The 17,374-nt window shown below is 49.2% G+C and overlaps 1 protein-coding gene across 1 annotated transcript in view; it reads left to right on the plus strand.

Annotated features, from left to right (window-relative positions):
* Positions 1–17,374, plus strand: part of PAPPA2 (pappalysin 2) — an 88,274-nt gene that overhangs the window by 22,828 nt on the left and 48,072 nt on the right. Inside the window, exons 3-7 of the mRNA XM_083868057.1 lie at positions 5,548–5,693; positions 12,538–12,831; positions 13,436–13,628; positions 15,139–15,260; positions 16,725–17,217. Coding sequence (XP_083724183.1) covers positions 5,548–5,693; positions 12,538–12,831; positions 13,436–13,628; positions 15,139–15,260; positions 16,725–17,217 — 1,248 coding nt within the window. The remainder of the gene's footprint in view (positions 1–5,547; positions 5,694–12,537; positions 12,832–13,435; positions 13,629–15,138; positions 15,261–16,724; positions 17,218–17,374) is intronic.

Below are 17,374 nucleotides of genomic sequence, written 5' to 3' on the forward strand. Positions count from 1 at the left end.
GCCTTTGAGGAATGTGTTACCCACATGCTAAATACGTTATTGGCAGACTGGTGCTGATTTCTGGGAAGTCTGAGGGATTCCTCATTTGTCAAGCAGAGGTTTGGGGGAAAGGGAGCCCCTCTGCTTGCAGGAAGTAGGAAGAGGAATTTCCTTGCAGTGGTTGAAAGGCATGAAAGCAGAGCCAGGAATCCCCTGTGACTTCTTTAGGCTGTATGGTTAGCTGGAGCTGGCTGGGTCTCAAGTATTTTCCAGTTGTCCACGGAGGGCACTTGGACAGCTTCCACCCAACCCCACTCCCACATCCCCTCTGAGAAGTCTGCAGGGAAAAGACTCCTATTTTTGAATTGCAGTGGAATTCCTGTGGCATTACACGCTGCACCCTTTGTGGTACCCAGAGAAGTCAGTTTGATTTGTGGTACTGCAGGGGTATATGCTGGCCTTGCTTTCCATTTTGAGGTGTCATCTTTTGTGTCTCGCTGGTCATGGTCACTTTGTGCCCCCAAGGCTTCCTGTTATGGTGTAGCTGTCACTAAAAGGTGCCACTCTTGCCCCTCTTCTTGCACCTTCTCCCACATCAGGCTTGTTTTGCAGCTTGACTGTGTTTTCTGCTGCCCCATGGATTGGCAGATCCTCTCCTCTCTCCCACCTCCCCACCAGCAATGGTCCTGTTTCTGCTCCCAGAAATATGTGCTGGAAAATCTGCAACAGCTCTGTCTCTCCTGGGTATATCGAGTCTTCTCCTTTGACCAAGCCAGCTTGGAGCCTGGCTTACAACCATGCTCAGGAAGGTGCTGTCTCTCCCATGGTCAGGACAAAACTGTCCAGGGAAAAGCATGGGAAAGAATGTGAGTTCTCCAGGAAGGTCTGAGATCGTGAGTGGAGTGTGATTTTTCAACTGCTCAGAAAGAAAGCTTTGGTTCTTGAGACTTTAATAAGGTAAGGTCTAGTGCAATAAGAGTTTAGCATGCAAATCTGCAGTCATTTGCTGACTTTCCCCTTTGATATGATGGGGTGACACAGGGAAGATGGAGCAAGACTTCAAGAAGACAATTGCCAGGAAGCAATGGACACAATTGGGAATGTGAGAAATTTGGATTAGACGTTAGGAATTATTTTTAACTTGAGGATGCTTAAACACTAGACTAAAGTGCCCAGAAAGTCTGGGAAAGTGGGTGTTTAGGCCCCAGCTGGACATGACCTTGAGTGATGTGATCTAATTGGACCTGGTTTTGAACAAGGGGGTCAGAATGGCCTGTGGAGATACTTTCCATCTGCAGTGGTGTCTCTGATTCTACTGTTCTGTGGTGACAGTCTCTGAAGCTGCTCATTTTCTTTTCCTCTTTCCAGCAGCAAGAAGCCCCACAAGATGACAGCCCCTCACTATGTCCCATACAAGTAAAACAGGATGCAGTGTGGTGCCTTAGTATCAGGTCATCAAACAGTGTCATTCAGCAGGACTTTGAACCAATATCACCTGCTGTAAGGGAGTCCATCATTTCTGGGCTCATCCCTTCAAATACCATAATTTTGGGTGGTGTTCATCCCCACACGCATGTCTAATAATGTCATTCCACAGCCCTCCCATCCCTAATCTTTCTCTACTGTTGCACATACTCTTCTTGCAAGCCCCACTCTTGCAGGGCTGTAAGTGCTCCCCAGCTCCAGGTGGTCTCACCACACAGCTGGCTGCTCTTGGATGCCCTTGGAAAAACACTGACTGTGAATCTGGCAAACCTGATGTCCCATCTCTCTCTCTTCTGTCCTCTACCCTGTACTTTGAGGTTGGTTTGTGTTTTGCTCTTCAGCTGACACCTGTATTTTCATATATTCTTCTGTCCTTCCTTTGTGCTTCCATGTTGGGTTGCAGTGCCCATCCTGCTGTAAATAGCATCTAGTTTGGAATGCTCTAATCTTGTAGGCACTGGAAAACTGTTTGGGAAGCATAGGAGAGTGTTGTCATTTAGGCTGTTTGTGGAGACCAAGGGCTGCTCTGCCTTTGCCTCAGTGGAAATCACAGAAGCACTGAAGGAGAGAGAGAGCCTAACCTTGGCAGGGAGCAAAAGGCTCAGATGCCAATCGGATGCTCCTTGTCTAACCTAAGGATGCTAGCAGGAAATGTAGTTTGAGGGGAATTGGAGTTGCCCATTCAAGAATTGTTCTGCTCACATCTTTGGGGATGTTAGCAGGATATTTGTGTTTCCTGTGCCATAGAGGATGAAATTAGGGTCCTTTCTTCTCCTTGCCTATCCAACCCACCTGAGCTTCTCTCAGTGCTGGAACTGTTCCCCCTAGCCCTTACATATCCCTGAACCATCCAGGATCTCTCAATGGAGGAAATTACAGTTATTTATAATTAAGCCTGGACAAAAAATGTTGCCAGTGTCAAGGGAATGGCAGGCGACAGCCAGAAAAACATCATGTCTCCAGAAGAGGGGCTGCAGGAATATCCCTCTGAATAGGGCTGACGTCGGCTCTTGGAATTTGGACAGCCTGGAAGGCTTTGGGGCTATTTTTCCAAGATATCATAGGTCAGGAATTGATGCTATTTTTAAATCTGTGTCCCCCGAGCAGCTCCGATGAGTGAAGGAGACTTTCCCTTCCCCCTCCCCCTCCTTGTGCTCTATTTCTTTGAATTTTTTTTTACATCTATTCCTTCCGAGTCATGCCACAAGTATGTCCTCCAGGTTTGTTTATCCTCCTCACTATCTGTTGCTCCCGGCCTGCTCCCGTCTTGGTTGGGTTGGAGCGATGGCGTCAGCGTGGCGCGTGTCTGGGATGCTCAGGCAGGACATCACAGAGAAAGGGATCAAGTTCTCCTAATTTGTCCTTTCCGGTTGGGAGAGTTTTCTCTCCACAAGCTGATGTGGCTGGGGAAAGTGTTCTGGGAATGCTGCTTTGTGGTGGGAGACCTCGGGGCCTAGTGAAGACAGGCTGGTCATCTCATCCCGCCGCACAGTCCAGCCAGGATTTTTTCTGAAGTAACTGGATCTTCAGAGCTCCTGGGAAGATGGGTGAGATGCCTCCAGCCTGGGATGGTCTTTTGGGACTGACTGGTAGGAGAGAAGCAGTCAGAAGATCCTGATTATCTGACACCTCCCAAGCCAGCAGTGGCTTTTGAAAGCCTCTGCTATTTCAGAGAAATACCCCTTGGGTTTACCCAGCTCTGTTCCACATGCCACCCTGCTCTAGTTTATTTCTGGAAACCTTTATTTTTTCTTTTTTTCCTCCTTCTCTTCAATTTGCTGTAGCAACCTCTCTCTTTCTAAACAAGCCTATTGGTGTAACAGCTTGACTAGGGGATCTTGCCATGTCAAACAGAGCATTTGCACATCTCACTGGTTTTCTCACTTCACATCTCAGATGAAAACGTGCCTTTTTTCCCCATAGCCCATGCTCAGCTCCATCCTTCTGTCCATCATCCCGTATGGTGAGGAATGCACTAATGGGCATCACTGCTAATGGACACCACCAGAAGCACCTTGTTCAAATTGGGCTGGTGTTCCTTCATGGTGAGCCCAGTGTTAATAAACAATTGTGCTCCGTTCATAATCCATCCATGCAGCTCAAAGATGCCAATTGCTCCTGGAAGCATGGGAATAAGTGAAATGCTTTCCACCACCTTAATGTTGCTGTTGGCCTCATGCTGCAGGTTTAGTCATTCTTATGACATATTTCCACAATGGTGTGTTTCCATCATCATTCCACAGTGATGTATTTAAAGCCTTTCCATGAGTTGTTTTTTTTCTTGCTCAGAATCTCTTAAATGAATGGCCTCACAAACTATGGGTCGGGGTCTTCAGGTTTTGAAGACTTAGAGAACAGTCACAGAAATGTGGAGACAATGTCTGCCATCTGTCCTAATCCTGTCTCAGCCCATGGGGTTAATGGCACAGATGGTGGAAATGGTAGTACTTGATTTATAAAATCATAGAATGTCCTGAGATGTGAGGGACCCACAAGGATCACTGAAGTCCATTTAAAAGGGTAACTGGCATTTGCAGCACAGTCCAAGGCCTTGTAATTCCATTGCTATTATTATTGCTGATATTAGGTTAGACCTTGGTTGTTTTGCATAGCTGAGGACATGAACTCCCTGAAGACCAGTGCTGGGACTGTTGGTGAACTGGTGAATGTGATGCAGTCTTTTGACCTGTGCAGAAGCACTCACACAGAGGAAAGAGTAAAACCTAAATTTCCTGACTGCTGGGTTGGTTTTTTTTGTCTTCAAGTGCTGATATGTGTCCCATTGTGAGGATCACATCATGGACACTCAGGCATATCCATGGGTATTACTGCTCTGTGGCAATGCCCAGTGCCTACCTAACTCTCCCAGCCCATTGCCTTCCTGTGGCCTACAGAAATGGAAGTCTTGGATATCCCATTCCAGTGTGTTTTCTGCTCCTGCAACTCTTTATTCCCAGCTCTGAAGATGGGAGGAGAGACAGCCAGCAGTGTTGTCAGGAGACTTTTCCCACTAAACTTGCCCTTTGGTGAATCTGGCTCCAGAGATTACCTTCTCCTCATTAAGCTTATTTTGGGAGACCTCGTTTTTTCCCCTGCTGGCTCCTGCAGACATTCCAGACCTTGTCTGAAAGACTCAAATCATGAGCAGAGGGGTAAAGTCCTCTCCAAGGTCCATTTTGAGCAGAGCTACAAGAATATTTCCCCCCCCCCCCTTTTTTTAAGGGAGAAAGTGTTTTTTTGTTGGTGTTTTATTGTTTGTTTGTTTGTTTGTTTGTTTTTTTTTTTTTTTTTTAGCAAGTTCCAAGACCTCTTTTGCTCATGGCCTTCTTTGTGCAGTACCTGGGATGTGTCTTGGTGAGAGATGTGCCTGTGCACTGCCAGGACACCCTTGTTTTTGCCATGTACTGCCATCTCTGGCATACTGGGGTTTTTTCCTGGGGAAAAGGATGGAATGGAAGTAGACTAGAGAAGGCAGGAGAAGGCACTTCTCAGCCCCAGCTGACAAACCCTTTCTGCTCCCAACAGTAAGGATTGATGTCCATTCCTATCCCATATCAGGGGCAAACCCTGAAAACCCCTTGTTAGAAGCAGATGGAGTTCTGGATTCATTCTTCTCTCCCTCTGCTTCAAATTCTGCTTTTCTAATGCCAAACCCCCTCTCTTTTCCCTACCTCTGCATTTCCTTCCTTCTCTCATATTTTCTCCTCCTCTTTTGTTCCCTATTATCCTATTTTCGTGAGGATCCTTTTGTCCCCACGGCTGGAAAACCTTTTCTGAGAGTAGAACTCACCAGCAAAGCTACTATAATTAGCAAAACTTCTTCAGGCTTGCATGAGTGCCTTCCACCACCACCCAAACCCCTCACTAGCTGCACTTGCACCTTACAGAGCAGAGTTTGCAGTGCCAGGAGACATCCTGTTGAAATGCTGAGTTTTTCTGTGCTTCAAAACACCCTTGGTTTCAGAGTCGAGGATGTCTCCATGTCTGCTGCACCCTTTGCGGGATGTCCATGGATGGCTGCTGCTTTTCCTCCTCACTCCGTTGGAGTGTGTGCTGACTGTCTCCTCTCTTTTGTTCTTGCAGGGCTTACATGAGTGTGAAGGAGCTGAAGGAGGCTCTGCAGCTGAACAGCACCCATTTCCTCAATGTTTACTTTGCCAGTTCGGTGAGGGAAGAGCTGGCTGGTGCTGCCACTTGGCCGTGGGATAAAGAGGCCCTTAGTCACCTGGGTAAGGAACTTATCGCATTCCCAGGGTCTCAGAATTTTTGGTTTTCTTTCTCTCTTCCTTGACTTGGCAAAAAGAGGCGGCTGTGCCACGCCTCGGCCTTGTGGATGTTTGAAAAGGAGGTCATGATAACAAGGTTTGGGTGTTCCAACAGGTGCTGCTCTAAGGAAAAGAGCTGCCTGTTCCCAAATCCCTGTGGGTGAGATGGTGAGGTTACACGCTGACAAGAGACTTCAACATTGTCATGACAAACTTTTGATGGTGAAGGGAGTGAGGCAGTGGAATGACAGGTTTGCCATAACTGCAGGCTCTGGAGAGGGTTCCAGACTCACATTCCGTTTCTCCTGGACCTTCCAGGTCTATCTTTTAGGATTCTGGAGACAGTGAACTTTGCTCTGCAGCACATAGTAGCAAACAGATACGAATCAGGAGCGTGTCAGTGTTTTCAGGGCTGAGATGGCAAACTTCAGTAACTCCAGGGCTGCCCAGGCAGCAGCCAGAACTGGCCACTTCCGAATCCAGCTCCAGGTGTGAGGATAACTACCAAATTTTACCATGTTTTAATAACTTGACCTACTACCTGCTGGAGGCAAGGTTCTCCTTGGCCTCAGAGGATTCAGGGCAGACCCTTAAGGTCATCAGTCCTCATAGGCTGCAAAACAGCCAAAGTGGCAACTGGTTCCCTAGAATGTGATTGTTTTGTGCATTTTCTGCTATTTCTTTTTTTCCTGCCTCTCCTGCCACCTCTTCAGTGTTGGAGTTTTCTGGCAAAGCCCTTTGCACTTTGCAGTCAAAATGTCTAAAGTGTTTCTCAATAAATAACTGGAAATAATTACTCCTGACACCTGCACAGCAGACATAGACCTTCTGCTTTTACAAGTGCGTGATCGTCAACCCTTAAAAGTTTTACACTGCCATTAAAGACCTGTTTCAAAGTTCCTTTTTGCCAGTTTCCCTCACTCAATGAGTTTCAGGGCTGTTTTTTCAATAGCATATTGCTACAGCTGCTTGTTGAGGAAGGCAAATCTCCATGAAATTTATTCTTTCAGTTTCCAGAAATCACTTCCAAGGCTCAGCTTGACAATCATCTGACTGCAGCAAGTGCTTCAGCCACACACGTTCCCCTCAGACCCCTCCCAATGGCTTGCAAGCAGTTGTACAGAGGAGTAATTGGGGTGACTGGTCTCATCAAAAGCTTGCATTTAGCTCCAATCTCTGCACTTGTGTCCAGCCAGGGACACGAGAAATGGCACCATCTGGAAATGTTGGATCAGGGTTTTTAGCGTGGAGGTTCAGGGGAAAAGGGGTGTTGTCTTGACTCTGGTGCCAGAGTTGTGAAGTATGAAGCTGGATCCAAACTTCTTTGAGTCTCTGGCACGGGCTGGAGACTTTGGTTCAAGACTGTCCTTGGGTTTAGATTTAATGAGCTTGGGAGGGCGGGCGGCGGACTCTGTTCTCCGTAAACAGTGAATTTCACTACATGATCACTTGCTTTGTACCGTGCACAATGTATATTATTGTCACACACAGAAGAAACTTAGGACTGAGGAGGCCATGAGTATGTGGCTTTTGACAAAAACTCTCACAAGAGGCTACTGGAGAATCTGAGTAGATGTGAAAGTGAAGCGGTGAGTAGAGAGAAAGGAAAACCTTGGGAGGAGTTAATGGCAGTTTGAGAAAAATTCCTGAGCTTAAGGACCTAGCTGTGGCCAGGGGTGGAGACAGGTCTCTGCAGAAGAGAGGGGTCCATTTCCAAAAAGACAGGCTCCTTTCCTTGTGCTAAATCTTGCTAATCTCCTGTCTATCCTGACCTTAAAACATTAGGGTCAGCACACAAGACCTGCATCCCTCACACAGTTGTCTGCTCCCACAGAGCGGAAATGTGACCCTGGTTTTTCTCTACACACATACAGACCCTCCATGCTTTAGTTCTCTACATGAATCACATTGGTTCCGTGACTTCTCTGAGAAGCCAAACTGCCTCTTGTCTCCTGAGAGTCTTGGTCAGATTTTGCTCTGTTTGTTTCTCTGAACTGGACTTTTAGATGTTTTCAGGAGAAGCATCATGAGACTTTTTCTTCTTCAGCTGCCCTCCCTTCTTCTATTTTAATACTTTGCCTCAGCCCAAAGGTCACTCGGTTTATTGTTCTCCATCAGTTCTTCTCTAGAAATCGTTTTATCTGCCATCTGGATTTTGATCTCCTAATAAACCATTTTTTCGTGATCTTTGTGTTTTTCAAGAGGGTCCTCCTCACCTTCCTGTTGGTGTCATAACCTTCTGGAAGTCTTCAGTAAACTTTGGTTTTTGTCTCCTTCTTTTCACAGTGTTTCTTTGGAGCTACCAGAAGTTACATGACAAGTTATATGCTGCTGGTTACTTACAGTTCTATTGCTCTCCTCTAGACCTTTTACCTGAGAAAATTTAATTTTCAAGCAGCCTTCCTGAAGGCTTGGGGATAGTTTACCAATAATGCAGCCAACAGCAACTACATTCATTGAAGCATTAAAGACAGTTACTGGCTTGGAGAGGCTGAAGTGGTCTAGGAAATTTCTATAGACCATGTTTCAGCTGCTGTGGAGCTCCCAGAGAAAGACAACTTGCTGCCAGCCAGCAGCAGAGGTAGAAGGTCTCAGGTCTGTTTGCACCACTCCCTGTGACTATACTGTCTGTCTCAGTCTTTCCACCATCATCACAGTGACTTCCTTGCAAATTCAGATTTCTTGGAGTCTGGAATGAGTTTTCTGAGAACTTAGAAGTAAATCTTTTTAAGTACAAAGTAGAAGGAGTCAAAGAACTTCCTTTAAAAAAACCCAAACCCTTAGCTTTCTGTGGTGGAAAGCCTTGTTCAAAAAACCCAGTAATGTAATAATGCAGATGCTTTCAACTTCATGTGTAGCTGCATGTGAACTGCAAAAACATGGTTGAAAGGCAAGGAACTTGTGAACGTTTGATGTTATAAATACTTTCTGCAGTTATATAAGCTGAGGCCAGCTCATATATCTGGCAGAGGTCAGTGGATCCTGAAGGAGGGCCAGCCCTTCCATCTGAGGTACCTTAGGCAATGGCCATCTTCCTGTCTGACTAACTGTCATGCGTTTGTTCCATTAATTGCTCTGACTCAGTGTTTGGGGAAGACTGGCCCTGCAATGCAGGTTCAGCTTTGTGGTTTGCTGTTTAAAGGTCCTGTGGTTACTTGGGAATGTCCTGTGGGACAGCCCTGACCTAGGAACAGGTTGGCTTCTTTGGGGCTGGTATGGGCAGGAGGAGTCCTTGAGCATTGCCATTGATCCTGGCTACTAGCAGAGAATGTCCTGGGAGCAGGAGCTTCCAGGGCTCTGTGAGTAAAGGAGAAGCTCAGTCTACACCAGCACAAATCTGGTGGGCTGGGCATCTCTTGTTGCTTGATGAGAGTGGAGGCTTGGCCTTGGGGACATTACCAGGTCTGCAGCTGGTAGGTCTGGCCTGGAGGGACAAGGTGTTGTGAGGCCAAATCTGAATCTTTCCAGCTGCCTGGACTTGGCTGGGTGAGTGAGTGAGTCCAAAGAAGTGTCTGGTTCACCTGCCTTGGAGTGCTGGACCCCCTTGATATTACAGGGACATGAAAGTTTTTAGCTTTGCTGTGTAAATGCTGACCTTGTGAACCTCCTTGAGGTGGTTCTCAGGCACTGAAAACCCAATTTAGCCCTTCACCCAGGGCAGGAGGAGGCAGAGGTGAGAAGGGAATGCCTGATCTGCAGTGGAAAGAGAGGGGAGGTGGTCCTGTTGGGTTGTTATGAACACTCCCACATCTTGCCTTCACAGCCAGGATCCTGCAGAGGGGAAATAGGACTTCCTGGTCCAAAGCTGGGAGCACTCCCAACTCATCAGGGAGCAGTGGGGACAGAGAATGAAGGGATAGGGATGTTCTGGAAGGCAGAGTTCTCAGGCTGTTTCTAATTCTGCCATTTAATTAGCTGTTAAAATGAGTACTAAAAATATGATTGTCCTTGTGGGGTGTGGGAGAGGGATGGAATAGGGGAAGCCAGCAGAGAGGAGGGGAGGGGACGGGGTACCCTGGCCTTGGCATCCCTCTCTTGTGAGAGTTTTCTGCCTCCCTGTACTGGAATCCCATTTATTGCACCACATGGGAAGAGCATTGGGTTTCTGCAGGGAGGAGGGCTGGGCTGCTTGGTCCCAGGGTGCCCTGTGCCCCTGGTGCTCAGCCCCTTTCCCTGTGGTTACTGCTGCAGGGTGTGTGCAGGGCTTTCACGTCTCATTTACTTGTTTATGAGCACTATTTTCTTTCTGTGTGCTCATTCCTCCTCTCAGACCTTTGGGCAGGCAGCCCCCCCGCCTTGCTCAGGCTTGGGTTTGGCTATAGAGATGCCTTTTCTTTCTATTCTCTCTTCTCTCATGCCCTGTTTCGATTGAAATGAGAAGCAGCTTTGCTTTTATGTGCCCACTGGGTTTCCCATCAATGGGATGCCCTTCACTATCTATAGTAATTACTAGAGTGGTAATTGAGAGGGTGATGTCTTCCAGAAACCCAAGAGTTGACAGGACAGAACATGAAGGTCCCAAAAGGATTTTTCAAACTCTGTGCCTTCTTGTGACCCATCTCCAGGCAGCTAAAGGGTCAAGAGCTTGACTGATGGGATGCAAAGTCCTTTGCTCTCTTGTCTCACAACTAGGAAGAAAGGGAAGGCAGCTACTTTGTGACCCATCCTTCGCCTCAAGCCCTGGCCAGAAGATCCACACTGTGGGAAGGAAGAGCAATAAACACGAATTTTGAGCTAAGAAATGTTGCCACTTGACAGGTCAGTGGTGCCTGTCAGCCCTTCCATAGGCCACACACGCAGGATGTTCCCCAGAAGATGCCACCCTCGTTTCTTCATCCCTTATTGGAAGGGCTTGGGAGAATTGTTCAGGGCATCTCTGAAGGTCCCTTTCCAGCCCCCAGCTCAGTGTTCATCCAGCATGGCTCCCCCACAGGAGTCACAGACCTGCTGGTGTCTTGCCAGGGACACTGTGATCTGAAGAAAACCCTCTCTTGGAAGGAATGCCCTGTACTCGAGGACATGAGGCAGTCAGTAGTGTACGGAGCTGATCCAGGAGCAGATTTCAAGCAGTCTGTGTGGCTGGAGACAGGATCACGCTGTGGCCACCTGCCAGCTCTAACTTTGCTGGCAGGGCAGTGATCATCAGCAGAGATGCAGTAGCAGAGGCTCTGCCGTGAGGTAGCTGGCACAGTAAATCCTCCAGGGCCCTGCAAAGGAGGGAGCAAGCTGTGCCGGAGCCAACTATTCACCACACTGCCATCCAAGCTGTCTGGGTTAAAAGTAGTTGTGTAAAAACAGCCTCCCGAGGCTTCGAAGAGTTGCCCGGAGTCAGCCTGGGCACATGCTGGGGTCTGCTTTTAGCACCCCTGTCTTGTTGATGCTTCCCAGTCCTTGCTCCTCCACTGTAAGGCAGCATGGAAAAGTGGATGGAGTGTGAAAAGGAGAAGAGAAGAAGGGGGGAAATGCCCAGTGAAAAACCTCAAAAGAGGGAGAAAAAAAAAATGAAGAGATTCCAAAGAAACTTTTATCTGGACAATATAAAGGAGACAAATGAAAAGAGGCCAGTGAAGCAAATTTTTTTGTTCTTGAGCACCTTCTGTGGACAGTTTCCTAGCAGATGTGGTACAGAGCCATCAGTACAGGGTGTGCATCCCAGGTCAGGAGCCAGAGAGGCTGGCAGTGAGCAAAGGGAAGGCTCTGTTCCACCTGGCTTTTGTCAGTATCCTTGATCCTTGTTCTTCCCATCAGATGGGCTCACAGCAGAGGAAAAACCACTTGCCCTGCAGCCACAGGTCAGTTTAGGGCAGGATGATCATGGGTGCTGTCCAGCTCTGTGCTGTTGCTCTCAGTATCAGGTGTCAGCTCTGGGGCAGTTTCTGGGGACTTGGTCTGTGCCTGTGCTCCAACATCTTTGACAACTGAACCTGGACCAAACTGGCATGGAGACAAACTGCCCCTCTGTGTCCCGTTGAGCTGGGGGTGGGGGTATCCCAGTGAAGAAAAGTAGGTTTGTGAGGGTCTTGTTGGGTTCATTTGCACCTTGCTCACATGAAGACCCCTCTGAAGGGGGGAGGAAGAGTTCTTCAGAGGTTGTGTCTTGGGGAATCCCACTCTAAAATACACTGAATTTGGGTCAGGTTTGTGGTAGAAGCTTAGTGGATTTCAACAGTGCCTCTTGAGACTTTTAGTTTACCCCTCAGAGTCTGGTTTGGAGGTTGAAGCAATAGATCATGGGTGATTTCTCTGCAGAGGTTGGAGGTAGTGCACTTGAACATCCATGTGGATTTGTGCTGAAGCTGGCACAGCTGAGTGTGTCAGGATTCTGCTCAGCACTTCATTGTCCTCACCTTCCATGGGAGCTGGCCTGCCTTAGACATCTGTCTAGGGTCAGGGAAGGGCTTCTGTCCTCTGGTTCAAAAGATGATCCCTGTAAAGTCACAGCATGGCTCAATTTGGTGCTCTGGCTCCAAAGTTTCTTAGGAGCTGTGTGATCCAAAGCAGACACTGAATTACAGCTGTGCAAAAAGATGCAGAGGGCAACAGTAGCTGGAAATTATTGAAGATGTTGAGGGAGGAATAAAGTGGTAAGAGGGGAAGAAGAACCACCCACCTTGTCCCAATCCAAGAGGACAAAGGAGCCTCTTCCTATCCTATGAGAGGCTGAATATGTCCATCTTTGGATCTCCATCTAGCCCCTCATCTGTGGCCTGGAAGCACAATGAGAGGAGTTTTACTTCTTACAGGTGAGTCATGACGAACATCCACTGTCCCTTTCTTGGAATGATGCTCTCTGTACTTGCAATTCCAGGTGGAGTTGTCCTCAACCCTGCTTACTACGGGATGCAGGGCCACACCAACACCATGATCCATGAAGTGGGACATGTCCTGGGGCTGTACCATGTCTTTAAGGGAGTGAGCGAGCGGGAGTCTTGTGAGGATCCCTGCAGGGAGACCACTCCATCCATGGAGACAGGAGACCTCTGTGCTGACACTGCCCCCACCCCAAAGAGCAAACTCTGTCGGGATCCAGACCCCACCAATGACACCTGTGGCCAGACACATTTCACAGGGACACCCTTCAACAACTACATGAGTTACACAGGTAATGACTAATCACTGTTGGGAGTCATAAGGGCTCACCTTCCTTAAAACTTGGGTTTCCCTCCATCAGTAGGGCCTTACCTCGTTCCCTAACCAACAGGGGGTCTCTCCTGGTGTGTTGGGATGTGTCAGGCAGTGCTTGTAGTAGCTGCTTAACCGCTTTCTTCCCTCAGGCTATTTCTGTCCATGGCTCTCTTCCTGCCAGCGGATCCCTGGACATGCACCAAGGCTGCTCTTGTCTGTGCGTGCCTTTGTTCTCCGGTCCTGAAGCTGCTGTTATTATTATTGTTGTTATTGATTATTAACCCTCTGGCTCGGTTCCCCAAGGCGTGCCAGAGGCTGGGAGGGCCGGGGGAGCAGTCCGTGTCCCGCGGTGCAGGCGCTGCCCAGGTGCGGGGCCGGGCAGGTGCAGGGCCCGGAGCTGCTGAGGCAGTGCCATCTGGTGGCTTTGGCGACACACGACAGCGGAGAGCCCCTGCAGCCGAGCCGCCACCGCGCGCTGCTGCCGCCCAGCCCTCCCGGGCAGTCCCCGAAGGAGTCTGGCCAGGAGGAAAGGGGCCGGTCGCCGTGCCCCAGCCCTCATCCCGGCCCCTCTTCTCCCGCAGACGATGAGTGCACCAACAGCTTCACCCCCAACCAGGTGGCCCGCATGCATTGCTACCTGGACCTGGTGTACCAGCGCTGGGGACACAGCAAGAAGCCGGCGCCCATCCCCATCCCTCCCATGGTCACCGGGCAGACACAGGACTCGCTCAGCATCCACTGGCTGCCTCCCATCAGCGGGGTCATCCACGAGAGGTGAGAGAGCTGCGCCTGCCACGGGCCTGAGCCTGCTAGAAAGGGACAAGGGATCTCTGTGGTGTGCACCCCAAATCCCCTTCTCACCCTGGTGGTCCCCAGCAGAGCCCTCAGACACGAGAGCCAGGCTGCTGTGGTGACTCCCTGGCAGCTCCTGAGCTCCCCACGCTCGGGGTGCGAGCGGGAGAAGCCAAGGAGCATCAGGAGGCCAAGCCAGCTCTTAAAACCCCAGAGTGCAATCAGGGGATGAAAAATGAGCTTCATTTAGCACTTATTGTATAAAGTAGCTATTTACCAGGAGGAAATGCAGCCTTGTGGTTAAGGCAGGGAGCTGGAACCACAAGAGCTGGGTTTTGTTCCCAGCGCTGTCATGGATTCACAGAGCAGCTAACTGGGGGTAAGTCAGGAAACTTTTAAAGCCAAGGAGCCAGAGTTGTTTGGCTGGTGAGCAATGCCACAGCCATGAGTGTTGGGTGGATGTCTGTCTTCTCCCCACTGAGGGGGCCACTAAGACCTGGATACACCACCAGTGTCTCTATTCAGCAGCCCCTCTTGCTAAAAAATTTCAGTTTCCACCAGGTTTTAGGTGGTGAGACCTAATTTTTAGAGTTTTTGGTTTTTTTGCTTATGGGATCATAAGCACATACATAAAGAGCTTTTGAACTTATTTTGAAGCTGCCTCATAAAGGTATCCTTTATAATTAAAAGGAAAATGTTGTTTGATGGCAGTTGAGGCACTCTTGGGTCAGTGTTTGCCGACTTTTCAAAGAATGGGTGCTCTCTACAATAGGCCTTTGGCTTGGGAGTAACAAGATTTGCTCAGGACTAGCAAGAGCACATGCATGTCATCCCACAGGCAGGAGAGGCTCTGAGTGCTGGGTAGCCTTGAGTCATCCAAATGAATTGCTTTGTTGGGGAATGGAGTGATTTGGGAGTAGGAAAACATGGGTCTAGAAGGGAGACACTTTGGAACCATCCCACGGTGTCACTCATAACTGTCTCAGGAGCTGATCCATTGTGGCAGTCCTGCATCCTCTGAGAAGGAGGTAAGTGGCTGAGGCTGGCCCTTATCATAGAAAAGTGCTTTTATCTTTTCTGGAGAGCACAGGAATTGATACTATTGTGACTGGTTTGTATTACAATAATGTCGAAAGCCAAAAACTGACTCTGAGTTTAGCAGAGTGCCTTAATTGCACCCACTCTAGTCCAGAGGCATTGCCCTTGGACATGTGGGATATGTTAGCTCTGACTGGGGGGGACAGGACAGGTTGTTCATCCAAGACTGCCCAGAGAGCATGGAGAAGAGGAGAGATTAAATCCAGCCTGTCCCACAGGCACTTGTATTTCCCTGTCTTTGAAGAAACTTATTCTAAGCAGGATGATCTACCCAGGGAATTTCTGAGACCTTAGCTCTGCTTCTCCAACTTCCTGTCCAGTCCCACCTGGACGGATGTGGATGGGAAGTTACCTGGTCCTCCTTAGACATGGCAGGTGTGTGCTCTGTCAGCAGGGAGCAGGACACACTGTGTGACAGCTGTGCTGAGGACGGCACCTTCCGTCAGTTCGTGCACGAGGCCTCTTCCCCCCGGGTCTGTGATTCCTCTGGCTACTGGACCCCAGAAGAAGCAGAAGGTAAATGTCTCCCTTCTTTTCCTCTCTATGAGTCCCCAGACAGAACCTTTCTGCTACAATAAAAAGAATATATTTTTTTAAATTTCTTTTAGAGCATCACTTGTCTTTCCTTTTCAAGGGTTCTGTAGTGCAGGAAGGGCTTCCTGGTGCCCAGAAAAACCTGGTAATGGCCAGATGCTTTGGACAAATGGGCTGGCATCCCAATATTAACCCAAATCATTCAGACAAATGTTGTTGAGAGATGCTGACCAAAAGGAGGAGCATTTAATTTAAATCAGCCTTAAAATATAGATCTTGCAACCTCATTCAAAACCTCAGGGATATTCACAGAGTTTAATGTAGTCCTCTCCAAAGAGAGCAGAGGAGCTTTGTGCTGAGTCCCACTGTGTCTATGCCAAGCCCTGGGCAGTCCATTCCTCCCTAGCCCAGGAGTTACAACTTCTCTTGTGCTGAGACCCAGATGTTGGTTTGGAGACCCACCTTGTGGGCAGAGTGGTGACTTCCAGGGTCACTCAGTTGCCAAAGGAGCTGTTGGGCTTTTCTTGTTGCCTCAGCTCCTCCAGGAGCAGGGTAGAGGAGGCAGGAGACATGGGGAGCTGATCCTGGGGGCTGTGTGGGATGCATGTGCTGCTGCTGTGCCATGCAGAGCCAGAGGATGTGGTTCTGTGTGTCTGTAGTTGTCACAACTGTTTGTTTGCTCTGATAATATGAGAGAGTGGGTTTGTGGGTTTCAGAAACTTTTAGACTTGTGTTAATTGGGTGAAGGCTTTGAATATCTGCTGGGCCCTTAGAAATACTTCCAGTAGCTAATGAAGATGAGGGTAATTCTACTACAGAATGATAAATTCCAGTGATCCTTTCTGGGTCTGAAAGGCCAGCACTCCATTTCTCTTGCTGACTGCTAGTCCACCATCAGGGGAGGCATGTTGGGGCTCTGAGGTTGGCCTGGGAACTGTCCTGGAGGTTCTTCTAGAAAACAGCCTTCCAACCCTGCTTTGGACCTGGTCCCTTCATGGCTATGACCTGTCCCAGCATGTGCTTGTGCAAAGCTTCAGTCTCTGCTCTGCTTGGAGCATTAAGGTGCCCTTGGCAAAGTTTCTGCCCCTGTGAGGCTACAGAGCAAGCTTCACGTTCCTCAGCTGTGTCTAGGCTGTCCTTAGATGTTTGCAGCTGCAGTGTGGGATACCAGTGTTCCCATTTGAGAGGCCTGTGAGACACTAGGTCTGCTGAGCCTTGTGTCTATGTCCAATACCCAGGAGCTGGGAGACCAGTGGGGTTTATTGCTTTCCAGGATGTTAAGGCAGGTGCCACCAGGTCTAGGACATTCCTAGTAGTGTGTGCAAACCCACACAGGTGTGCAGTTATACCCTGGAGAGGTGTAAACACCAACAGGGAAGATCACCCCATGGGTCTCCAGTGAAGCCAGCTGTCCCCTGGTTCTCACCAGCTCCCTCCTTGTCCCAGGTCCTCCAGATGTGGATCAGCCCTGTGAGCCCAGCCTGCAGGCCTGGAGCCCGGAGCTCCACCTGTATGACATGAACATGACCGTGCCATGTCCCCAGCCGGATGGCTGCATCCTGGAGCTGCGCTTCCTGCACCCCGTTTACCCTGATTCCCTCACCCTCTGGACCACGTACCTCTCCACGGGCTCTCCCAAGGCCCTGTCTGACATTGAAATCCTGACAGAGCAGGGGGAGTCCATCCACCTGGGCCCCCTGGACACCTTCTGCGACGTCCCCTTTACTGTGAAGCTCAATATCCCTAGAAAGATGTCTGGAGTTAAAATCTACACCTTTGACGAGAGGATGGAGATAGACACAGCCCTGCTGACCTCCAGGCCCCACAGCTCGCTGTGCTCAGCCTGCAGACTGATCCAGTACCGGGTGCTCCGTGAGCCCCCGTTTGCAGACGGGTCCCCGGCCACTCCCCTGCAGCCACACCGCCACTTCACCGACACGTGAGTCACTGGGCACTCTGGCTCTGTCCTGGGCTGGGGGGTGGCTGAGTCAGGTGTGATCACCTCCCTGTGTCTTCTCTCTTGTGAACCCCTGGATGGTTTTGTTTCTGTTTTGTTTTTCCTCCTGTCCCTGCCGCTCTGGGAATTACTGCATCCA

Source organism: Zosterops lateralis, assembly GCF_965231275.1.
Source record: "Zosterops lateralis genome assembly, chromosome: 9".
Lineage (NCBI taxonomy): Eukaryota > Metazoa > Chordata > Aves > Passeriformes > Zosteropidae > Zosterops > Zosterops lateralis.